The sequence below is a fragment of the Megascapheus bottae genome, chromosome 10, assembly GCF_031878675.1.
Source record: "Megascapheus bottae isolate mThoBot1 chromosome 10, mThoBot2.hap1, whole genome shotgun sequence".
Classification (NCBI taxonomy): Eukaryota; Metazoa; Chordata; class Mammalia; order Rodentia; family Geomyidae; genus Megascapheus; species Megascapheus bottae.
Genome location: NC_143518.1, coordinates 50,638,007 through 50,664,282, shown reverse-complemented (window position 1 = coordinate 50,664,282; position 26,276 = coordinate 50,638,007). Strand labels below are relative to the sequence as shown.

At 38.4% G+C, this 26,276-nt stretch overlaps 1 protein-coding gene across 3 annotated transcripts in view; it reads right to left on the bottom strand.

Moving 5' to 3' along the window:
• LOC150058424 (integrator complex subunit 7) overlaps window positions 1–26,276 on the bottom strand; it is a 51,900-nt gene that overhangs the window by 15,590 nt on the left and 10,034 nt on the right. For all 3 annotated transcript variants that reach the window (XM_090341234.1, XM_090341235.1, XM_090341232.1), the window contains 9 exons: window positions 25,060–25,197; window positions 20,568–20,614; window positions 16,734–16,933; window positions 15,406–15,528; window positions 10,571–10,688; window positions 6,625–6,759; window positions 5,019–5,116; window positions 1,946–2,185; window positions 598–735 (listed from right to left, as the gene is read on the bottom strand). In XM_090341234.1, the coding sequence (XP_090197360.1) occupies window positions 598–735; window positions 1,946–2,185; window positions 5,019–5,116; window positions 6,625–6,759; window positions 10,571–10,688; window positions 15,406–15,528; window positions 16,734–16,933; window positions 20,568–20,614; window positions 25,060–25,197 (1,237 nt within the window). The remainder of the gene's footprint in view (window positions 1–597; window positions 736–1,945; window positions 2,186–5,018; window positions 5,117–6,624; window positions 6,760–10,570; window positions 10,689–15,405; window positions 15,529–16,733; window positions 16,934–20,567; window positions 20,615–25,059; window positions 25,198–26,276) is intronic.

The window sequence follows — 26,276 nt, the reverse complement described above, 5'->3', positions numbered from 1 at the left end:
TTACAACATACTAAAACTTCACCATTTCTACTAAAGAATGTTAAGTTTGGGGAGAAAAAAAATGAGGGAAGATGTTTGATGTTGATAAAAGAATAGAAATAGCAGGTAAGGTAGCCTTGGATAAAACAACACAGGGTGAAATGAGAGTGATACTAAATACAACAGTCAGTGTTCACATTTTCACTTATAATAACAAGATGAAGTAAAATGATATATTTTTTATGAGAAAGGCTAAAAATTAGATTCTTTTATTCTATATATTTAGAATTTATGACTTATGATATATGTGAAATTTCTCTTTCTTTTCTTCCTTCCTTCCTTCCTTCCTTTCCTTCCTTCCTTCCTTCCTTCCTTTCTTCCTTTGCCAGTCCTGGGCTTGGGCTCAGGGCCTAAGCACTGTCCTTGGACTTTCTCAGGGCTAATACTCTACCACTTGAGCCTCAGCACCACTTCCAGCTTTTTTCTATGTATATGGTACCGAGGAATCAAATCCAGGGCTTTGTGCATGCAAGGCAAGCACTCAACCACTAGGCCAAACTCCTGTTCCATGATGTGAAATTTCTATGAATCTTGGTCACTCAGAAGGGAAGTACATACCATTCTGGAAGCCTGTCTGGCAATTCGGTAGACAGTCCATCCATTGGAGACACTTTCAAGCTGCTGCTTAATTACTGCCTTTACTTCAGCAGATAATGCTTTCTGGCTTGCTACAAAAATCACAGTGGCCAAACTCACCTAACATTGGGCAAAAAGAAAATAACATAATTTTACCCAAGTTAGATAACCTACCAAAAAGAGAAATGAATTACAGTTCCTAAGAAAATAACCATTTTTTTTGTTTTCCACGGATATTTAATTTCCCATTTTGACATCATTAAGCAATGTATTCCACTGTCTAAGAAGGCTGTTTATAAAACTAAATAATTAAGGGGGCTGGAAATGTGGCTTAGTGGTAGAGTGCTTGCTTAGCATGCATAAAGCCCTGGGTTCAATTCCTCAGTACCACATAAACAGAAAAGGCCAGAGTGGTGCTGTGGCTCAGGTGGTAGAGTGCTAGCCTTGAGCAGAAAAAAAGCTCAGGGACGATGCCCATGCCTTGAGTTTAAGCCCCAGCACTGACCAAAAAAAAGAAAAGAAAAGAAAAAAACAACAACAAAAAAGCCCCACTAAATAATTTGAAAGAATTAGGATAAATAATATAGTTATACAGTGAGATGCTTCATTAATGAAATGGACGTAGATACTGCCAAAACAGATAAGCTATAAAAGATTACTTATAGGTTAACATTTACTTAAAGTTAAAATGAACAAAGTAATATTGCATATAGGTATAGTATGCATGGGATAATAAATATCAAACCGAGTGTGGTTGGTTCCTGTGAGAGAAGGGAGGAGAAAATGATTAAGGAAATACACTTAGGACTTTAACTATCCTGCTAATACTATTAAGCTAGGTTAAGAAAATTTGTAGTAAAAAAAAAAATCCTAGTACTGATTTATTATTTATTGTTGGCATTAGGGACCAAATGTAAGACCCTGCACATTCTAGGGAAATGTTCTACCACTAAGCTAGATCCAAGCATATCAATTATATTTTGATGTCAGCATGCTTTTTGCCTGTTTTGCTTTTGTTTGTCTGTGCCAGTCCTAAGGCTTGAACTGAGCTTTTTTACCCAAGGCTAGCACTCTACCACTTGAGCCATAGCTCCATTTCTGGCATTTGTCAGTTAACTGGAAAGAAGTCTCACAGACTTTTCTGCTTAGGCTGGCTCTGAACCTTGATCCTTACATCTCAGTCTCCTGAGCTGTTATGATTACAGGTGTGAGCCAACAGCACAGGCCTTGTTTTGCTTTGTAACATCAACAGCGGTATTGACTTTTTTAAACATCCCCTATTAGACCAGATCCTAGTCATTTGAAGTAGGTTTAAAACATGGCTCTTTACCAGAAGTTCCTGCTGTTTGTCTGTGGCTGATTGCCCAATGACCTTGTAGAGTTCCATGAGGTCACCAAGCATTCCATCGCCCAGGACTGGCAGCTGCATGGCAATGGCTGCCAGGCAGTGGCACATCAGGATCCGGGCAGCATCCTGAGCACTGTGTAACTGAGTCAGCAAAGTTTCCACCACTGACTGGCTAAGATGGGGCCGGCCCTTAGCCAAGTTCACCATACAATTTAAAGCAATCTACACACCAAGAAGAAAATGGAATAGTTACATTTTGAAGGTATTAAGTGAAACTTAAAAGAGAACATTATATGTTATTTATGACAAAAAAGAGAACATTATATAAGTTATTTATGACAAAAAGAAAAAAAAAACAAACAAGCATTAAAGCTGGGTGTGGTGGCTCACACCTGTAACCCTAGCTACTCAGGAGGCTTGAGATCTGAGGATTGAGATTCAAAGCCATCCTGGGCACTAAAGACCATGAGACTCTTATCTCAAATTAAGCACTAGAACAGGGGAAGTTGGGCTGTGGCTCTAGGGATAGTGCTGCAGCCTTGAACTGAAGAGCAAGGGCAGCGCCCAGGTCCAGAGTTCAAGCTCCATGACCCACAAAAACAGAAACAACAAGCATTAGGCAGAAAATATTTTTCTTTGTAAGAAACAGGACATACTGAATCCTACATTAGGGTTGTAAGTTAGAACTGTACATCACCATTTCAACTATTCATTTCAACCTAAGACTATTAAAGAAAAAAGATGAAAATCATGAGAATTAATGCTAAAGATCAAATTTATGCCAAATAAAATGTCAACACTGTCCTTTTACTACTTTTCAAGAAGTGCCGCTGAAGTGGTTCAGAATGCCGGCATCTCTCAGGATGATTCAAAAATGCACATATTCAGTTGGGCACTGGTGACTTATGTCTATTATCCTCACTACTCAGGACGCTAAGAGCTGAGCCTAGGCAGAAAAGTAGCCAGAAAGTTGGAAGTAGAACTGTAGCTCAAGTGGTAGAGTACCAGTCTTGAGCAAAAAAGCTAAAGAACAGAGTCCAGGTCCTGAGTTTAAGTCTCAGTACTGGTATCAGAAAAACAAAACAAAGGGAAAAATCCACTACAGGCTTCACAACTGTTTAAAACAAACAAAAAACCCGAACTATCCCAAGTTCCTGGGTAAAAGGAATATCCTTGTGAGGACAACCTTTATTCTCTCAGCCATTGTGCTTTATCTCACTGCCACACAGTTGATTCAACTGTCAAAATTACTAGCAGCTCTAATTAGTCATTCAGTTCTAGGAAGGTTTTTTGGGTTTTTTTTTTGCGGGTCAAGGGGCTTGAACTTTGGGACTAGGTGCTGACCCTGACCTCTTCAGCTCAAGGCTACCGCCCTTACCATTGAGCCACAGCCTCATTTCCCCATTTTCTAAAGGGAGATGAGTCTCCCCTTCTTTAGAGTTCTTCAATGCCTGGGCTGGCTTTGAACCTCGATCCTCAGATCTTAGCCTCCTGAGTGTGAGCCACGACACACAGGTTGAATGGACTTTAAAAAAAATAAACTATTTTAACTTCTAAAAAACCCAACAATAAAAACAAAACAACAACAACCCCCCCCCCCGCCACATATACAGATACACATACACACAGACTTTCAGGTCATCCCAAATGTAATGAATTCATTTTTTGTGGGCATTCACAACTGCCCATAATGACTGTTTTCCATTTCTCAACTGAAGTCTAAAAACCAACTAATGTACCACCTTTCCCTCTCAGGCCCAGCTTATGACAGCTCATCCCACAGCTAACGGAAATCCTTTTTTTTTTTTACAGCCAATTCTTTTGTCAAGAATCTTATCTACTATTAACTCTTCCCTATGCTTTTTTTTTCCTTCCCATGCTTTTAACACAATATAAATGTGTTTTTTTTTTTTTAAATCTAATTTCTCGGTAAGATGGACCCAACAATTATCCTACATATCACCATTGGTTGTTATCTATGTGACATCCAACACATCACAAGTGTGAGAATCTGACACATAAAAGGATAAGGCTCATTTCACAAATACTAATTACAATGAAGATTATTAGAGAAAGACTATACATTAAAATTTTTTAATATCTTTTCACTATATACAGGATCAAATCTATAATCTTTAGCTTGGTACTTGTTATCTTCCATGATTACTTTAATGTTATCCAGTCACATGAGGCTACTCACCATTGTTCCAATACAAAAGGCACCTTCCTGCTTTCAGAACTTTTGCAATACTGCCCCAATGGATCAAACAATCTCCATTACTGAAATCCTAATAATACATCTTTCAAGGCTCAACTCTTATTGACATGTATATGTTGAAATCTTCCCTAATAATCTTGGTTATTTACTCCAGGTGCGGGAGCATGGCCTAGTGGTAGAGTGCTTGCCTAGCATGCACAAAGACCCAGGTTAGAGTTCTCAGTACCACATGCACAGAAAAAAGCCAGAAGTGGTGCTGTGGCTGAAGTGGTAGAGTGTTAGCCTGGAGGAAAGCCCAAGGACAGTGCTCAGGCCCCGAGTCCATGCCCCAGGACTGGCAAAAAAAGAAAAAGAAGAAATTATTCACTCCCAACTCATTTTCTCATTAAAACTGCACCTTTGTAATTTCTGTGTTCTTTCTGGTGTTATAGCCCTTTATATAATGTCAGTATCTACTCCATGAAGGAAATGTCTTCAATATAGGAACTTCGTTGATCATCTACTAACATCCTAATGCACAGTCTAATGTTTTATGGAAACTTGCAACTACTGGCAAAAGGTTATGTTTTTGCTTTAAAATAAAAAAGGTAAATATATTATGGTCTAAGGGGTATTTTTCCAAAGTGAAGATCAAGGGTAAATGTAGTTAGGGGTAGATTTGATTTTTCTTTTTGTTAATAAGTCTTATGACATATATCCCCTCTTCATCTCACCCACTTGCCCATGCTATTTTTGCCCACTGATATTAGGACTTGGTAGACAGTGGATGGCATACAAACTGGGACTTGCTACTCTCTAGTTTAGGCCACCAAACCAGGCATTAAGTGATGTTTTCACCTTTAAAGTGGCTTGAGCACCTGGGCTATCATCTTGACTACAAAGCACCAGAAGAGATTCTAGGCCAAAGACAGCATCTTGTTCCAATGCCAAAAGATCTAGAAGAGAAACACTAAGTTTTAGGATGACTGAATAAAGGGTTAAAACATAAACATTCATACAAGGGAAAAATATTAAGGAGCCTGAGATATAGGAAACGAATGTGTAAGGAACATTTGTTCTAAAATGTAAAGGCTATCTTCAGATTTATTTCTACCACTTTGTTGGATATTATAAAAATATATACATTAAATCGTAAGCTGAACCCACAAAGCTAAAAAAAAAAAAAGCAGAATGGAAATAGCAGTACCATCTCAACTAAGAAAAAAAATATGAAGAACAGAAAACTATGCAACATGTTATATAATTTTCTAATGAAACACAGTTATACAGTTCTATTTTCACCTAGGAGATAAGACTTTTCAGGTTCTAATGAAAGTTACTGACTTTTAGAAAGTACTGAAGATGGGGCAGGGAGTTTGGCCTAGTGGTAGAGTGCTTGCCTAGCAAGTGTGATGCTCTGGGTTTGATTCCTCAGAATCACATTCACTGAAGCGGTGTATGCAATTCAGTATACACTGAAGCCAGAAGTGGAGCTGTGGCTCTCAAGTAGTAGAGTTCTAGCCCTGAGAAAGCCAAGGATGGTGCTCAGGCCCTGAGTTCAAGCCTCAGGACTGGGCAAAAAAAAAAAGTACTGAAGATGCCACATAATCTTTTTAATGTTTAAAATGAATCTTAAGAGGGTTGGGAGTTTAGCCTAGTGGTAGAGTGCATTTCCAGCATGCACAAAGACCTGGGTTGAATTCCTTGGTATCATACACATAGAAAAAGCCAGAAATGGTGTTGTGGCTCAAGTGGCAGAAGTCCCAGCCTTAAGGAAAAAGCCCAAGGACAGTGCTCAGGCCCTGAGTTCAAGCCCCAGGACTGGCAAAAATAAATAAAATTAACCTTAAGGAAAGAATCCTTTAGATGGTATATAATAGTATTGTAGCATCTTTTCACTACCATAAGGCAATAATTTCTCTGTAGGGTCTAGAATATTATGAAATGTCTTCCTTGGCTATACTTAGGTTAATTAATATATATCAGCACTGAGAACATACAGGAGTTATTCAAATTACGTGGGAGAAATACTCTATATTCCAAGTAAAACAGACAACTGCTCAAATCAGAATCAACATATAACTTGTAGATAGTTTCCTGAGTTAGTGTAGGACCCTAGCAACAGTGTAGAGACCAATACAGGTCAGGATTCAAGCAGTGCTAAAGGCTATTGGGGACAAGGAAGACTATTGAGCTTGGGATCTTCATGAAGATCAAATAAGTATCAAAACGGATCAACTGCCCAAAATGAACTTTCTATTCTTAAACATAAATTTTTCAAGTCATTAAGTCAAAATATGTTAGGAATATATTAAAATGTATCCACTATTTCTTGGCATGTCCTTCTTGATGATGGAAATCTCTACATACAGGTAGAGGTGGAAATTCTACAAAAATTAAACTTGCATTGCTATGTTCCAATTCCATTTCAAAACTCATACATGTCAGTACTGGCCAAGCTCACCTTTTTCTTGACAAGAGACAGTTATGTTAGTTAGGACTCGAACTCCATGCACTGCAATGCCTCTGTTATTATGGTAACAGCACTCTTGGGCTAATTTGACTAGATCAGAGGATCTGGGGGAGGAACCTACATTTCCTAAACAAGCAGAAAAAGAAACATAGATTATATAGGTTATAATTATATATAGATTATAGGTTATAATTGATCACAAAGTTCAAAATGGTTTATAGTTTAGTGTTCTTTAGTTTTGAGAAAAATCTCCTTTTTGGGGGGGGGGGGTGGGTCATGGTCATGGGGCTTGAACTCGGCCTGGGCGCTGTCCCTGAGCCCTTCAGCTTAAGGCTACCATCCTACCTTAGAGTCAAGCCCCACTTCCATTTTTTTTTTTTTTTTTTGCCAGTCCCGGGCTTGAACTCAGGGCCTGAGCACTGTCCTTGGACCTTCTCAAGGTTAGAGTTCTTCCACTTGAGCCTCAGCACCACTTCTGGCTTTTTTCTATGTATGTGGTACCGAGGAATGGAACCTGGGTTTTGGTGCATGCTAGGCAACCACTCTACCACAAGGCCAAACTCCCGGCCCCACTTCCAATCTTTAGAGGTTAATTGGAGATAAGAGTCTCATGTCCTTTTGTGCCTGAGTTGGCTTTGAACCTTGATCCTCAGATTTCAGCCTCCCAAGTAGCTAGGATAACAGGTGTGAGCTACCACACCTGGCTTCTAATAGGAATATTTAATAAAATGTTCTACCTTAACCAGGTGCTGGTGGCTCATGCCTATAATCCTAGCTACTCACGAGGCTAAGAGCTGAGAATCATGGTTCAAAGCCAGCATAGGCAGGAAGTCTGTGAAACTCTTATCTCCAATTAACCACCAGACAACTGGAAGTGATGCTATGGATCAAAATGGTAGTTTGCTAGTCTTGGGCAAAAGAGCTCAGGTGCAGCACCCCAGGCCCTTAGCTCAAGCCTCATGACCAACATAAACAGACAAACAAACAACATATATCACCATTTGTTTCCTCTGTCAAATTACTTAATACTTAAACTGCCCTATTACAGTTACACACTATGTGCCTATGACATCATTACAGTTTTGTAATGAAGGCCAAAACAACCATAGTCTATACTGGGAGTTATAATGGATTCTGAGCCAACGGATGCACTTGCATGTTCTTCTTGATGATGCAAATCTTTACATATATCTAGAGATGGAAGTTCTACAAAAATTAAACTTGCACTGCTATGTTAGTCCAAATGGCTCTAAGTTAAACTATTTGCTTGTCAGATAAGACCATTCCTTCAAGGAGATAAAAAAGAAATATTTATTGGCTTTTCTTTAACTCCAAATTGTTGATAACCTTAAAGTTTATGTAAGAATTCATGACTATAGAATTGGAAAAATTTGGGGATCAAGTTCAAAGATTTTTCAGTATCCTTCCATCAAGGTCATAAACCTATACACTACTCCTGTACTTTATATTTTAAAGGAAAGGGTGCTACAGATTATAGCACTTTTTCAAATTCATATTTGAAATTCTATAATATGAGGATTTATGAAGATTTTAGTTTATAAAAGAGAAGTTCTCAGTTATAACTGGGTCATCTTCAAGAACAATAAGGACAATTAAGCATCTTCAGTTTCTTACAAGTCTTTCTTCCTTTCCTCTGCTTATTTTTTTCATAATTCCTGTCAACATCAACCCCCGTGAATGATCACATTTTTCAAGGATAAAGGGAACGCTATTAATAACTCAACAGACATACACGAAGATTATTTCAGAAAGTATAGTAAAAGGTAACGAGAACTTTTTTATCTTTTCCTTTCATTTCCCCTTTTTATATATGAGCTTGCATCTTGTTATAATTTTCTTCAAATATTTATTTACAGAGATTGTTCCATGCCATTTATTTTGTTTAATAAACTGCTCCAATTTCTAATGCAGTGATCTATCGTAATTTTTTAATGAGTTCCCTCTCAATGGACCTTTTTATGATGCTATTACGTCCTCCATTAATGAACAATATTTTGCTGTTACATAAATTGATGCTATCTGTAATGTTGTATATATATCATCACTCAATGCATGAATATATATAAATAAGACAAATTCCCTCAAGTGGAATTTCTGAGTCAACTGTAATTTAACAAGTATTTCCAAACTGCCTATGCAGAGGTTTAATGAACATTACTTAGTTTAGCACTTAATATCTTTTGCTTAATTCCATAAAAACCACATCTTAACAAATTTCAATGAAAGGACAAATTTCTTGCTTAAAGAGTATGTATGTACTACAGGAAGCAGCTATGGCTCCAAGTGGTAGAGGGCTACCCTTGAGCAAAAGGGCTCAGGGACAACATCTAGACCGAGTTCAAGCCTCACCAAGCCATCATATCATCAGGTTAGCTTGGTATTTTTAAAAAATGGAATCAGAACATACACACACATATGTAACTAAATATTTAACAATGCAAATATATTTATATAAGACTTTGGATGTACTTTTCTAAGCCTGTTTCAATTTTAAAACTCCCTTGTATATATCTGTATCTTACCAATCGTAAGATACTATCAAGACTGCTAAATAGCTCTTTTAAACTATGATAGTCAAGAATGTTAATTATAAGGAAAGGATATAAGTGACTGGCTGATTTATGCAGAAAAATAATTCACTGAAAGAAAACTGGATATATATGACTAATTATTTATAAATAAGGCTGTGAAAATCTCTCTTGTATTCCATATAGGCATGCCCAACACATCCATCTGCGCTGGATCGTGTGACTTGCTTTTATCAACAAGACAGTAAGTGGAAACATGAAATATTGAAAAGAGCTGTGTATTGGTTTGCTTTCTTTTGGTTTTAGCTAGCACTCCGAGAACAAGCCCAAGCTGTCTGAGTTACATGAAGAATTAAGCTGTCTCTTCTATAAATAAAGGCCATCTTTGACCACCCTGGAGATAAAAGTCTAGGCTTTCCTGCTTGGGTTGGCTTCTAACCACAATCTTCAGATATCAGCCTCCTGAGTAGCTAGGATTATAGACATGAGCCACAGATGCCTGTCAGCTAACCAATTTATTTAATTAAAAAACGTTGGTTTTTTTTTTTTTTGTTTGTTTGGTTTTTTTGGACATGGAGCTTAAACTCAGGGCCTGGCACTGATCCTGAACTTTTTTTGCTCAAAGCTACAACTCTACCACTTTTGAATCAAAGTTCCATTTTCAGTTTAAGGTGGCTAATTGCATATATAAATCTCAAGGACTTCCCTGCACAGGCTGGCTTTGTAGTGTGATCCTCAGATCTTAGCCTCCTGAGTAGCTAAGATTACAGACTTAGGCCACCAGCACCTGGCTTCTAATTAGTTTTGTTGTTGTTTTTTTTGTTTTTGCCAGTCCTGGGGCTTGAACTCAGGGCCTGGGCACTGTCCCTGAGCTTCTTTTGCTCAAGTACTCTACCACTTAAAGTACAGAGCCACTTGTGGCTTTTTCTGTTAAAGTGTTACTGAGGAACAGAACCCAGGGCATCATACATGCTAAGTACGCACTCTACCACTAAGCCATATTCCCAGCCCCCTAAACCAGTTTTTCAAACATTCTAAAAAAATTGTTTCATTCACATATATTAAAAAAGGACAAATCATAAGAATAATATTCTTGAGTCAAGAAATCATCTTCAATAGATTGCCAGCAAATATGAAAATAGAACTATGAAACTTCCCCAAGATTGTGAAGGGATTGGCAAGATCAAATGGAATCCATTGTTTTATACATGTATAGAAATGTTAATATTAAATTGCCCTTTTTGAAATTAATGCATGCTAATAAAAAAACTCATCTTCAAGTACATCATTAGCATACAATGAAATTACAACCTTCTCTAGCTTAAGAGAAGAAACAAACTTGGGACATAACCAAGGATAAAGGACTTAGCACACTGTCTCTACCTTACCTGGAGCTGTGCTGAAGTAATGTTTGGTGGCAATGGTCCCTGATAGTGTGGAAAGCACAGACAGCATTCCTAGTTTTAAGCTGTCATAAGGAGTCTGGAGAGCACATTCACAGAGTGCCTGAAATGCAGAGGAACATGAAGTGAAAACATCAGTCTACTTCTGAGCTGTTGACTTTACATTTTCTAGCTCGTAGAAAAGTGATATATTAAAATCAAATTGTCAAACTTCTTTTTGTTTTTTGTCATTTTTAGGGCTTGTGTGTTGTCCCTGACCTTCTTCTGTACTCAAGGCTAGTGCTCTATCTCTTGAGCCACAGCACCACTTCCCATTTGAGTAGTTAATTAGAGATTTGAGTTTCACAGGGAGTTTTCTGCCCGGGCTGGCTTTAAACCATGAGCCTCAGATCTCAGCGTCTTGAGTAGCTAGGATGGTAATGGAAGTCACCAGCACCCAGCCAAACTGTCAAACTGGAGCCTAAGACATGATTACTAAATGTAAAGTGACCTTCAGAATCAGAAAAACCAAATAAACTTGGATAAAGTATGAATGAATCAGTATGGGCCACCAGTACCTGACTTCACTGAACATCTTTGAGTCCTATAAACTTATGTGTATGCACACATTTCCTGCTGAAAGATAAACCTAGTTAGTAACTATGTAGAAAAGAGTAACAGCAGCAAAAATGTTCATGGATAGAATGGGAAAATGCCCATGGGTTTTGCTAATGGAAGGGAAAGAAAGTCTAGGTAATACAAAAACTTTGTAATTAGGTCAGAATATAAAGCATTTATTTGTGGGCTAAAAGAGAGGTATTCAAAATAGATGAAAACTAAGACAGTGAGAGCTGCTTCAGATTATCAAGAGCCTTAAAAGTCAGGTTGAGTAATTTTTTTTTCCTGTTGGTTGTGGAGCTTGAACTCTGGGCCTGGGCATTGTCCCTGAGCTCTTCAGCTCAAGGCTACCACCCTCGCCTGTGAGTTATAGCCCCACTTCCAATTTTCTAGTGGTTAATTCGAGATAAGAGTCTCTAGGTCTTTAGTGCCCAGGCTGACTTTGAACCTTGATCCTCAGATCTCAGCCTCCTGAGTAGCTAGGATTACAGGTGTGAGCCACTGTGCCCGTTTTTGTTGTTGTTTGTTTGTTTGTTTTTGGTCAGTCATGGGGCTTGAATTCTGGGCATGGGTGCTTCCCTGAACGCTTCAGTTCAAGGCTATTATTGTCCTATCCCTTGAGCCACAGAGCCACTTCTGGTTTTCTAGTGGTTAATTGGAGATAAGAGTCTCATGGAGGGATATGGGGACCAAGACATAAGAAAGGTTATCAATGTTTGTGAAGTAATGCACCTTCTATCTGGTTAATATAATGTAACCTTCTATTAATTAAAATAAAAATATATGGAAAAAAAAGAGTCTCATGGACTTTGGTGCTCAGGCTGGCTTTGAACCATGATCTTCAGATCTCAGCTTCCTGAGTAGCTTACAGGAGTGAGCCACCAGAGCCCAATTAGGTTGAGTAAGTTTAACCTGATGAAACTTAATAGAAGAAAGCCATAGAGAAAAATAATGGTGGGCTGGGAGTTTGGCTTAGTGGCAGAGTGCATGCCTAGCATGCACGAAGACCCAGATTTGATTCCTCGGTACTACATACATAGAAAAAGTCAGAAGTGGTGTGGTGGCTCAAGTGGTAGAGCTCTAGCCTTGAGAAAGCACAAGGATAGAGCTCAGGTCCCCAGTTCAAGCCCCAGGGCTGAAAATAAAATAAATAAAGGCATATGAAGAGTTAGAGAAGATTGTTCCAGTGATGGCACAATAAATTAACAATGACAGTTAGGCGCTACAACCAAGAGTAATTATTGAGGTAGGTGGTGAAGACAAATTACACCAGACTTTGAGTTTGGAGGCAGGAATAGAGATTAGAAGATAAAGATGAGAGATATTTTGGGTTTTCTTTTGGGGGTAAAAGGAATGCTAATGATTGGATTCAGGGCCTTGTGCATGTACCCCTGAGCAACATGCCCAGACCTTAACAAATACATATATTGCCTGTACATTCTGGCTGTACCACTTGTCACTTCTGTGATCTGAGCCAATTACTGAAAACTTTGAATCTCAACTTCTTTGTGTAAACAATGGGACAAAATATTTATTAAATATTTTTTGCCCAGCACAGTGGCTCACACCTGTAATCTTAGCTACTCAGGAGGCTGAGATCTGAGGATCCCGATTCAAAGCCAGCCCAGGCACAAAAGAACCTAAGACTCTTATCTCCAATTAACCACCAGAAAACTGGAAGTGGCTCTGGGGCTCAAGGGATAGGGTGTTAGCCTTGAGCTGAAGAGCTCAGGGATAGCATCCAGGCCCAGAGTTCAAGCCCCACAACCAATAAAACAAAACAAAACAAAGACTTGCTAGTTTTCATCAAAAAAAAAAAAAATCTATAGAAAGACATACTTGAAACTATACTGCTTGCCACTATGTTTTAAAAAAAAAGTTGTGCACCAGGGAACTAAAGAGAGACTTATCAAAGAAGAGGTTAACATGGCAAAAAATTATATGAGAAAATGCTCATCATCGGTGGTCATACAGGAAATGCAAATAAAAACAACCCTAAGATATCAATTAGAATGGCCAATATTCTGAACTCAAATGTAGACGGGGTTGTGGAGAAAGAGGAACCCTACTGCACTGCTGGTGAGAATGTAAACTAGTTCAGCCACTCTGGAAGGCAGTTTGGAGGTTTCTTAAAAAACTGAAAATAGACCTTTCCTACAATCCGGCCATACCATCATAACCCAGGATATGATATGGACACCTGCTCAGCCATGTTCATCTCTGCACTGTTTACAATAGCCAAGCGATGGAAATAACCCAGATGCCCTACTGCAGATGAATGGATACAAAAAAATGTGGTATATATGTACACAATGGAATTCTACATAGCTAACAGACAAGATAAAATACTGGCATTTGCTGGAAAGTGGATGAAACTAGAGCGAATCATGTTGAGTGAGATAAGTCAAGACCAAAGGAACAAAAGGAGCATGGTATCCTTAATATGAGGATATTAAATTCAAACAGTACAAGATCGATGACTCAATATTTGGGTACCCAAGGTTATGGACATGGTCTTAGAGATATAAACATTACTACATAGACATAAAAATCTATGATGGGATATATACTCTATAGACATGTTTTATTATATAGATTAACATGCATCTATGACATACAAACCCTCAGCTTAATTTTAATTATGTTCTAAAATCTAAGTGCCCGTAATTGCATATAGATTCCCTTCTTGAATTCTTGTTTGTTAAACATGAAATTTGAAATATGATGTAAAAATCAGTGTTAACAAAATTTTAAAAAAAAAAAAAAAGGTGGTTGTGCACATAGCAGAACAGTAGGAGAAATATTTTACTATAGACCCTTTCATAGCTTTTAAATGCCAGGAAATATGGTTGAAATCTATGTTTGAAAAAAAAGACAAGAATTTTCAACAAAATTCAGTAATTCTGAATAAAGATACTAATAATTTTCAACAAGAATATTACTATTTAAAAAATGAAACAGAAAATCTTCTGGTAAATTATTTACAATGTTATCTTTCTGTCATATAGCACATTATTGGATATCTAAAATAGCCTTGGGAAGTATAAAATGATTTAAAGGCTCATTGATTAAAGTAAGAAAGCTTAACAGAGCAAATGAAGTTCTCTAGGGATAGCACATCAATTATATTTCAATGATGAAGTCTGGTTCAAGTTTCTGTCTCAAGGACATTAAATGGTACACAATTGTTCTTACCAGGACTACTTTTAATATCAACAACAACCATCTCTTCAAATGATGTCTCTGTCTCATTGGCTGCCACCTCATTCATTATGTGGTCTGAATTTCTCCCTCTATGCTAGATTAACATACTGTTCAACCAGATGCTGTACCCTGAGTTAGTGTTTCCCAGGACGCAGTGGAGCTATGGAAGGTGGAGTCTCGCTGGAGGAAGCAGGTCACTGGCAGGGATGAGGTGTCTTTGAAAGGTCTATCTGTCCTGGTCTTTCCTCCTCTGTGCTTCCTGCCACCACAAGATAAGCCATTTTGGTCCTCTCCACACTTCTACTATTATGTTCTACTTTACTCCTTAGAAATATCTATCTATCTATCTATCTATATATGTATATACATATATATATATATATTTTTTTTTTTTTTTGGTGGGACATGGGGCTTGAACTTGGCATGGGTGCTGTCTTTGAGCTCTTCAGCTCAAGGCTACCACCCTACCCTTGAGCCAAGCCTACTTCCCATTTTCTAGAGGTTAATTGAAGATAAGAGTCTCAAGTGCTTTTGTGCCCAGGGCTGGCTTTGAACCTTGATCCTCTCAGATTTCAGTCTCCAGAGTAGCTAGGATTATAGGCATGAGCCACTGTGCCAGTTTAGATAAATTATTTCTAAGGAGCTGGTTGGCAGTGGAGAACAGGATGTGGAGCTTGCCTCAAGGGACAGCCCAGGCCCAGGGGTGGGGCCTGGTGCCAAGGATTCATACCTGGTATCCTAGCTACTCAAGAGGCTGGAATTGGGCACATGGCGATTTGAAATCAATCCTTTTTGGTTTTAGTTTTCTTTTAGATAGGACCTCAGATTTTTTTTGCCTGGGCTTGGGCTTTGATTCTCTTACCTATAATTCCTATGCCTCCCTTATAGCTGAGATAATATATTTTCCACCTCTGGAGAAGCTAGGATTATATGTGTATTCAATCATATCCAGCAAAAAATGATATATTGTAATGTTATATTTTCCTATATAAAATATTAATGTTTTAAGAGCTACATACCTGAATATTATCCTTGCTCCAAGTATGTGGTGTTTTATTAGCAAGTAATTTTAGATCTTGAATAGCAAGTCTCTTTACTGCTTTCCTGGGATCATTTTTCAAGTACTGCAGCAAAAGCTGAATCTATAAAGACAGTTGTATCATTTCATAAATAATACCATCTTCGGGCCGGAGTTTGGACTAATGGTAGAGTGCTTGCCTAGCATGCACAAAGACCTGGGTTCGATTCCTTGATACCACATACATAAAAAAAAGCCAGAAGTGATGCTGAGGCTCAAGTGGTAGAGCTCTAGCCTTGAGAAAGTCCAAGGATAGGGCTCAGGCCCTGAGCTCAAGCCCAGAACTGTAATAATAATAATAATAATACCATCACTGAAATTACCATTATACACAATGAAACCACCTCATTTGTACAACTAATGTATGTTAAGAAAAAAATTGATATTATTATTATTAGGGATAAAGTATAGTTCAGTAAAACTTAAGAGTTGGTAAAGAACTCCCTTCAAATCAAAGCTGTCTTTTTTCATAGTAGCAGTGGAGCCAGGTTTGGGCCTCTTTCTCCTGGTGTTCAAAATACTATCATTTATGTAAGGTTCTAATACAGTAACTATCACTTCACAGACATTCCTTATAGCCAACTATACATCCTGTCATATACTCCCCAAAATCTCATTTTTCTCTAGGGCTTCCAAGAATCACTCCTATGAACTTAAAGAAGAAAAAAACTGGCCAGGTGCTGGTGGCTCATAACTGTAATCCTAGCTACTCAGGAGACTGAGATCTGAGGATCACTGTTCAAAGCCAACCCAGGCAGATAAGTTCATGGGAGATTCTTATCTCTAGTTAACCGCCAGAAAACAAGAAGTGGCACTGTGGCTCAAGTGGTAGAGCATTAGCTTTGAGCCGGAGAGCTCAGGGACAACACCCAGGTTCAAAAGAAGAAAAACATTATTTACCTGACCTTTTTATTTATTTTTTGGTGGGTCACAGGGCTTGAACTCAGGGCCTGGGTGCTATCCCCCAGCAATTTTACTCAAGTCTAGTGCTCTACCAGTCTGAGCCACAGTGCCACTTTGTGTTTTCTGGTGGTTAACTAGAGATAAGTCTCATGGACTTACCTGCCTGGGCTGGCTTTGAACCATGATCCTCAGATCTTAACCTCCTGAGTAGCTAGGATTCCAGGTGGGAGCCACTAGCACCCGGTTCAACTGATCTTTATTAGAAAAAGGAACTTTAGGATCACCAAATACTATGAGCTACTTCCTCATTTTTATCTTATGTTTTGTTTACTGAAGAATAAGCAGACCAAAGAAAACTGGGATTACCTGCTTAGGTGTATCAACCAAAGATGAAGCTGCAAGCAGAGTAAAAGTGTGCAAAGAAACAATCACCATTTTGGTGGAAGGATAGGACGTGACTAGCTGTTGTAAAAGCTGCCGAGCACTGGAAGCCAAGAGAGCATCATGGTGCATGTGCTGTAGGATGGGAATCAACTTCAGCTTCAAGTCTACTGGCGTAGCTAAGCCTAGACACAAAAAGAATTTTCAGAGCTCTGACCATTATTCTTAACAATGGTACAGATTTAGCAAAATATCCATTTAAAAATAAACAGACCATATCACTTATAACATTAAAGATAATTATGTACAACAGATTGATAACTCAAGTTGTTTTTCCCCCCAAAAGTATTCTCTTAATTTGTTAATGATTATAAAACTGCATGTTGTCCAGGCACTTGTTCACATCTGGAATCCTAGCTATGCTGGAGAAAGTGATCAGAGGAGACAGAGGGTCGCAGGCAAAAAGAGTTCAAGATGAGGGCTGGGAGTTTGGCCTAGTGGTAGAGTGCTTGCCTAGCATGCATGAAGACCTGGCTTCTTTTCTAGATACCATATATAGAAAAAGCCAGAAGTGGTGGTGTGGTTCAAGTGGTAGAGTGCTAGTCTTGAGAGAGCCCAAGGACAGTGCTTAGGTCCTCAGTTCAAGCCCCAGAACTGGCAAAAAAAGAAAAAAGAAAAGGAAAGAAAAAGGGACTTCAATGCATTTTAAGCTAATAGCTGGATATAGTGGTACATGCCTATCATCCTAGCTACTCATGAGGTTGAGACTGGGAGTACTAGAATTCTAGGCCAGTCCTGGTTTAAAAAAAAAAAAAAGTTCAGTTGCAACTCCATCTCAAGAGGAAATGCTAGATGTAGTAGCATATTACCAGCTATGGCTGAACTAGCATGTCTGTGATCTAAGTCAGCCTAGGTAAAAGCATGAGACTATCTCAAAATAACCAGAGCAAAAAAGGGCTGGAAGCCTAGCTCAAGCAGTAGAGTGCCTATCTAGCAAGCATGAAGTTTTGAATTCAAATTCCAGTACCATACATACACACACACACACACTAATAACAAACAAAAAAACCCCACCACCCAGTATATATTGATAGTAGAAAGTACCCCCCACCAAAAGGCACAGTAGAAAATGGTCATATTTCCTACCTACTTCTTTTCACATCATGTTAAAAACACTAAACACATACAAATGTATACATAAACATGTAACACATTCAGTGGCTACAATTTGATTAAATTAATATTATTATTTTCAACAACTTAATCAAGGTCAGGATGTGAATGGATGGTGTGAATAGCTCTGAAGTTCTCTGAACTGTGTGTAGAAATGCCTTTCCTTGATTAATTAATACAGGTAGATATCCACAAAGTCTAACACCAATGTATCATTTCCTGTCAGCATTGGAGCTAAACAGATTTTTCTTCTATAACATAGCTTTGTGGGGATAGAGAACAAAAATGTGTCAACTATCGTGTACTACAAATCATGCCAAAGCTAATTTATACTCTGCAGACCACTGGTTTTCCCACTGTGAAATAATACTTAAGAGTGTAAGATAGCATTTAATAAGCAATGTTGGTTTCTATTAACAATCTCACCCTTAACAGTAAGGTTTGGCCTGAGCAGAGAGCTCCAACAAGAAATGGAAGAGTGAAATCTGAGTATTTCTTCCCTGGTTTCTCCCCTGCAGCGTCACATGATGCTCATGTGATTTTGTTTGGATCTTTGAATGAACTTCACATGTTGACCCTTCTGCTTTTCACTCTTTTCCTGGGTTTTCCCTTCTTTCTCTGGCTCTTCCTTTTTAATCTCTGTTTTTCTTCACTGTGTGGCTTGAACTCTGGACCTGAAGCTGTTCCTGAGCTCTTCAGCTCAAGGATAGTGCTCTTAACACTCGAGTCACAGTGCCACTTTCCCTTCTTAATCTCTTCCATAGTCTCCTGTCATATTCTGGTTTTTGACGTTCCCCTGAACTGGCAGTAAATTCTCTTCTTATTCTTTGTACCTTTTCCTACGTGATATAATCCTTTGGTATCCATTATCACCTAAATACTAAATACACTCCCCTCCTCTCCATCCCAGAACTTCAGGCACATATACAACACATGATCTACTGGGTTTGTCCACTACCAGGGTGACCTAGAAGCATGTCATACTTAATAAGAGTCTAAAGAGAACTTCTGATCTCATCCCAAAAATGTATCTCTAAAAAGTTTCCCATCTTAGTATAAATTATAGTTCCTCAGACTTTCAGAGTGTTTTCACATTTTAAGATCCAGTTTCTAAACTTACAGTACATCTTATTGGTTACACAGTTAACTTGTAACTCAAAGATGACTGTCATCACACTTGTTATCATGTGGATCCATTTCTACTATCATCTCTTGACTGAAATTGTTCTGAGTCTCTTAAGTATTTTCCTTACTCTAGGCCTTCCTCATGGCAGATTGTGGCACATCCTCAATGAGATGTCATCTAATGCAGCAGACACTCAATTTTAAAAAAGGTGCTCAATTAAGCTGGATACCGGTAGCTAATACCCATAGTACTAGCTACTCAGGGGAGACTAAGATGAGCATCACAGTTCAAAGCCAGCTCCGGCAGAAAAGTCTGTAACTGGGCTGGAAATGTAGCTTAGTAGTAGAGTGCTTGCCTAGCATGCATGAAGCTCTGAGTTCAATTCCTCAGTACTGTCCAGGTCCTTCGTCCCCGGTCCCTCTTGACTAGGAGGGATGGGGAAAAACACACCCCGAGGAGTCCAAGCTGAGGAAGGAGAGGGCCCACTGTCCTCCCGCACTCAGCCTTCCTTCCCCGGAGCATGAACAGAGACGCCACGCAGCTTCATCAAGGCAGGAAAATTTCTCTCCAAAAACCCCCCTCCTGAGGAAGTCCCTTCAGCTAATATACCCAGGTCCCAGCAGAGAGTGACAAACAATAACACATTTGTAACCAATGATAATCAAGTCTTGCGCCCTGCCTCTTGCACCTTGCCTTGTCTCAGCATAAAGTTATTAGACATGGGGTTACTCAGCCCCCAACAAGTACCACATAAGCAGGAAAAGCTAGAAGTTGCACTGTGGCTCAAGTGGTAGAGAGCTAGCCCTGAGCAAAAGAAGCTTAAGGGTGGTGCCCAGACCCTAAGTTCAAACCCCAAGACTGGCAAAAAAATAAAAACTAAAAAGAATACCTAGAAAATAGTGTTCTTTGGTTGTGCAATGCTGTAGTCCCCAGAGCTGCCTTTAATAAATACTATAAGACATTGGAGGTTAAGACACAGGGATTTAGGAAGTGAAATTAGAAAAACAGGGCCACACAGCCTATGGCAAGGGATTTGGATCTGATTCTAGTTGCATGTGGAAGACACTGAAGGATTAACAGAGAACCCCAGAGTTCCCAAGTAACACTTTTATACCAGATCAGAATATTTTCTTGTTCATCTCCATGCCTCACTCCTTCCTTCTTTCATTGTATCAGAGGGTTTCACTGACAAATTCATGTAAAATACATGCCCCCCACTTCCTGTTTTGCACTGACTATTGGGATTTTCTATCCTCCCATCTCCCTTTCCCCCCAGAGTTTATGTCATCTCTGTATCTGTGTACTGTCATTCCTTCTCTCAACTGCAATGTAGTCAGTTACATGAAGGTAAAGTCTTTGTTTTGTTCAATTCTGTATCCTAAGTACCTAAAACAGTTCTAGCAAATAGATGTTCAATATTAGTTGGAGAAATAGTAATTCATGTGTGCTAAGTTCTTGACAAATACATCATTAACAAATCCCATTAAATCGCTTCATATTAATAATTGAAGTATACATACCTTGAATCATTTCACTGATTTTGTTACAGATTCCAACAGCAAAATCCCTTTGGAAAGAAAGAATAGAAAAAAATAAAATCTTTGAAAACCAGAAAATTTAAAGAACTGAATACAGAATACAATTAGCATGGGAGAAATACAATATTCCAAATCATAATGAATATGCCAGGGTCAGGTGCCAGACAAGTCACAGAACCACATACGAGAGGAAAATCAACAACAAAATCCCCCCATCCTTTACCACCAAACAGGGTCATGTCAACCCTACTCTAAGATGACATTTAAAGAAAGGTTCCCTGATTTGTGAATGTTGTTGAAATTGTATCTTAGTAATGCTGTCGGAGAATCAAGGTCACTATTACAGAATACATTTTAAGATACACATTTCACTTATATGAAAAGCTTTTAACACACAAGTTTTGAGTACATAAGCAATAAAACCAACTCCTAACATCATGCATGTAAAAAGAGACTAGGTTTGAAATAACAGAATACAGTTGGATATACAGATAGAATCTCTTTAAAAGCCATATTAGTTAAAGTTAGAAATCTTAATTTTTATGTGTATTTTTCAAAGTGCTATCATAACAGAAATATTACCTAACGCTGAGAATCTTTAATTATTTTCTTTTTCTTTTTTTTTTTTTTTTGCCAGTCCTGGGGTATGAAGTCAGGGCCTGAGCACTGTCCTTGGGTTTTTCTCAAGGCCAGAGCTCTATCATTTGAGCCACAGCATCATTTCCAGCTTTGTCTATGTACGTGGTACCGAGGAATCGAACCCGGGTCTTCATGCATGCTAGGCAAGCACTCGATCAGTAGGCCAAACTCCCAGCACCAATTATTATTTCTATAAAGATATTTTGTTAACACATTATAGATTATTTGTAAAATAAGCACAGGACAACAGGAAAGTTGTCAGAATGTACAACCAGGTCAGACATGATAGAGCCTACAACCCTGGCATCAGGAGGCAGAGCAGGAAAAATTCAAGTTGGAGGCTTATCTAGGCTACACAGAGAACTTTAGGACAATCTGGGTTACATAGCAAGACCCCGTCTCAAAACAAAAACAAAAAATAGTATAACGGGTCATTACAAAACAGTAAAAGTATCAAAAATGTATCCTATATTAGGTACATATAGAGAGCTATTTCCCATCTCAAAGAGCTTTTGCATCTATTATTCCTCGTGCTTGAATCATTCAGCTTTATGAATGAGGAATCTTTTTCATTCACTCAGTTTTGGCCAAAATGTTATTCAGAAAAATATTCCCCAACAACCTTTGCTAAAACAGTACACTGAGGCTATTCCATCATCATCATTTTCTTCTGTCTTAACACTAATATTTGAAATGATTGTGTGTTAATTGGACCTGATGTTTCTTCATGCGTGTGCCTATCTTAGAGCTTGAACTCAAAGTCTGGGCATTATTCCTGAGCTTTTGTGCATAAGGCTATCATTCTACCACTTGAGTCAGAATTAATTGGAGAAAGGAGTCTCATAAACGTTCCTGTCCAGGCTGACTTTGAACTTTGATTCTATCTCAGCCTCTTAGTAGCTGGATTACAAGTGTGAACCACTGGCACTTGGCAAGGACCTGATCTATTTCTACTCTGCATTCTCTGATTGCGGTTTTTCCTTTTTTCTTTTCATTTTTTTGTGCAAGTCTTGGGGTTTGAACGCAGGGTTTGGGCACTGTCCTTGGACATTTTTGCTCAAGGCTAGGGCTCTGCCACCTGAGCCACAGTGCCACTTCCAGCTTTTTCTGAATATGTGGTACCAATGAATAGAACCCAGGGCTTCGTGCATGCTAGGCAATACTGTATCACTAGGCTATGCTCCTGGCCCCGATACTCTGGTTCTTTGAACAGAACCCAGACACAATGAATATTTCTTCACTAAATGTATCAAAAATGTTTATAACATCTCAGAGTTTAAATGCCTAATACAAGCATTAAGGGTCAATAAACTTAAACTAGAATTCTGATAATACTTTTGACTAATAATATTAAACATCTAAAAACTAAATTTAAAATTAATCTTAAATATTTAATCACAGTGAAACTAGACAAAATAATATTTCAATTGTACCTTCCCATACCCCCGGCCCGGTATGAACACACTGGGCTGACATTCCTGCTTTCTAATAACTGGCTTGTGCCATAGAGCAGCTAAGCCTTTCTGAGGTTGAGGGCTTAGTTCACCAGTCACCACTAGAGGGCACTACTCTCACCGACAATGCCTGCCTGTATTCCTCGAGGCAGTTGGTGCTTGCTATTCTTGCTTCTTGACCCAATGGCTAGCTTTCAAAAGTATAAAATCTTAACCAATTAAAATAGTAAGTTAGGATAATAAATAATTATAGTAGTACATTTCTAATTTATCCAAAATCTAAAACCAATAAATAATACTAAAACAAAAATGCATCAGTACTGGTTAGGAAAAGAGGTAAATAAACCTCAATCTTAAAAATCACACAGTTCACTAATCTCACATTTCAATATATTTACATATGCCCTTCAGGCTTTCTTTTTAACTATAATAATTCAATATCTTTTAATATCACAAATACAAGCGATCATATGGAAGCATGGTATGTTAAAACACTGTTTCTACATGAATGCTAACTAATGTATTTACTCGTCATCAATTCCATAAACCATAAATCACCTCCCAAGACATATCAGAAATTCCACAGCTGAAATAAAAAGTTTCTCGATAGCACAAGAGAAAAAGTGAACTTCAATGATTTTCATATATAATCATTAATAGACTGCTAGTCTTAAGCAAAAAAACTCAGGAACAGAGTCAAGACCCAGGACACAGACACAGACAGACATTCTCTCTCTCTCTCTCTCTCTCTCTCTCTCTCTCTCTCTCTCTCTCTCTCTCTATCTCACACACACACACATCACACACCACACACACACAGCTTACCCACTAAATTATAAATGTATCCAAATTTAGAACTCAATGTGAAAACTTGTTATAAGTACTGGATGTATATATTTAATAGATTATGAAGTATTTGACAGTAGTAATCACATAATTATTTACAGGAAAAACTCTTAACTCAATAAAAGCAGTTTTTAAAAGTTCTTTCAGTATCACTCTCAGAAAAAAATTCTCAAAGAATTGTATTTATTCATATGTATTCTCAAAAAAAAAATTAGAGGGGGGGGGTCTTATGGGGCTTGAACTCAGTCAGCCTGGATGCTGTCCCTGAGCTCTTCAGCTCAAAGCTACCAACACTACCCTTGAGCCAAGCCCCACTTCCCATTTTCTTGAGGTTAACTGGAGATAAGAATCTCAGGTCCTTTTGTGCCCGGGCTGGCTTTGAACCTTGATCCTCAGATCACAGCCTCCTGAATAGCTAGGATTACAAGCATGAGCCATTTTATACTTTTTTTCCCCCAATCCTGAGGGCTTGAACTCAGAGCCTCAGCACTGGCCTTGGGCTTTCTCAAGGGTAGCGTTCTACCACCTGAGCCACAGCACCACTTTTGGCTTTTCAATGTATGTGGTACTGAGGAATTGAACCCAGGTCTTCATGCATGCTAGGTAAGCACTCTAACCACTAGACCATATTCCCAGCCCCTTTTTATTCTCTAGTCTTTCCTAACAAGTAATGTTATTAGTCTAAAGTTCTGGTAAGAACACCTGAAGAGAAAAATGTATATAATTAAAATCAGAAAAAAAAGCTGATTAGTCTTATCTTCTGGGTCTAAATAGCTGGACACTTACCCTTGTATCTTAGCTACCTGGGAGGCTGAGATCTAGGGATTGCAGTTTGAAGCCAGCCTGGGCAGGAAAGTTGGTAAGACTTGTAGCTCCTATTAACTACCAAAAAACCAAAAGTGGAGCTGTGGTTCAAGTCGTAGAGCACTAGCTTTAAACAAAAAAGCTCAGGGATAGCTCTCATGGCTTGAGTTGAAGCCCCAAGACTTGTATCCAAAACAAACAAACAGATAAATCACATACTCAAATCATTTCAAATTTATTACCAGGAACGTGCTTCCAAATGACAAAGCTACATAAAAGGGATAATATTAAAAAATATATATATATATATATATAAGCAAATTAAACATGGCAGTGAAGTCATGTTCAAGGTTTCACTGATTTTTAAAAACCATTCTGTAAGATAATAGGACATGCGATCCTGAATATGTTAAAATTCATTTTAAGTTACTGTCTTTACCAAACTGTTCATGGCTCAAGGGCAAAACAGCTGAATATTAGAGGTAACTATCTAGGATTATACATGTGCAATATGTATGAATGGCTCCTCAATGGACAAAGTTGCTATCCAATAAAGAGCTTCCTCTAACTCATCCATTCTGATCTTGTCCTTTTGAAAACCAGTATTTGATGTAACCTTTATGCCGTATGTATTAAGTTTTACTTTCCCAATAAGTAAATCTCTTGAAAATACAGTTATTTCTTCAAATCTTCTTTTTGAGAAGCTAAAGTATTAAAAGGCCTATGCTTACTTTGACTGTGCTGAGAAGTTCGCAGCAGCAAACACAGCAGCTTCCACTTCAACATTGTCATGTGAATCCAAACTTTGCCGAATACTATGATGAGCATTCTTCCTCTCAGGAATTATAGATGCCAGACTTCCCAACATCCTGAAGAACCAGAGAAACCCAAGAAGAATGGAAACACAGTAAACTCCAACACAAAGCAACTAGATTAGCATACTAAAAGTCTGTGGATCATTCATACATCTTGGGTTAATAAAGCTTAATCAAACTGATATAGCAGTAGCTCAAAGCCTAAATATTTCTACATATTTCAATGTATCAGAAATGATAAAAAAGGGTTATCTAATGCAAGCTAAATTTTTAAAAACAATCATTAGGTACCAAATAGGGTTGAGAAAACAAAGTGAAGTTATTAAGGCATGAAATTATTAATTTGCAATGTTGCATGAAGAAGTCTATTTTAACAGAGCATCAAGAACATGACATTGCTTGCTACTGAGCAGATTCACAGAGCAAAATATTTTAATAAGTCTTCCCAGTCTTTTCCCCACTGATACACTTTCCAGAACTATACTCAACATCAAGAACAAAAGACAAGGGCACCCCTGGGGCTCAACAGTATCTACAACAGCAATACTGTAAAAGTATAGGTTTGCAAACAAAAATATGTTGTGATACCAAATGCAAAAAGCAAAGCTCAGGGCTGGGAGGGTGGCATAGTGGTAGCATGCTTGCCCAGCATCTAAGAAGCCCTGGGTCCCAAACCACATACACAGAAAAAGCCAGAAGTGGCACTGTGGCTCAAGTGGCAGAGCACTAGCCTTGAGCAAAAAGTGACCAAGGACAATGTCCAGGCCCTGAGTTCAAGCCCCAGACTGGCAAAAAAAAAAACAAATAAACAAAGCTTGAACAATAACTGCAGAAGGCATGCCTCTTGGAAAACTGCAAAACACTTAAAGAAAACCTAGTATTCTTACATAGCCTCACCTAATTATGGTGATATAATCACCTGGACCTAGGTATTGTAGTTGAGCTCATATAAAAAAGACAATAAAAGCCAGGCGTGGTGGCTCATGCCTGTAATTCTAGCTACTCAAGAGGCTGAGATCTGAGGATCAAGATTCAAAGCCAGCCCAGGCACAAAAGGACCTGAGACTCTTATCTCTAATTAACCTCTAGAAAATGGGAAGTGGGGCATCTTTAAAGTATTTCTTCCCTATTAT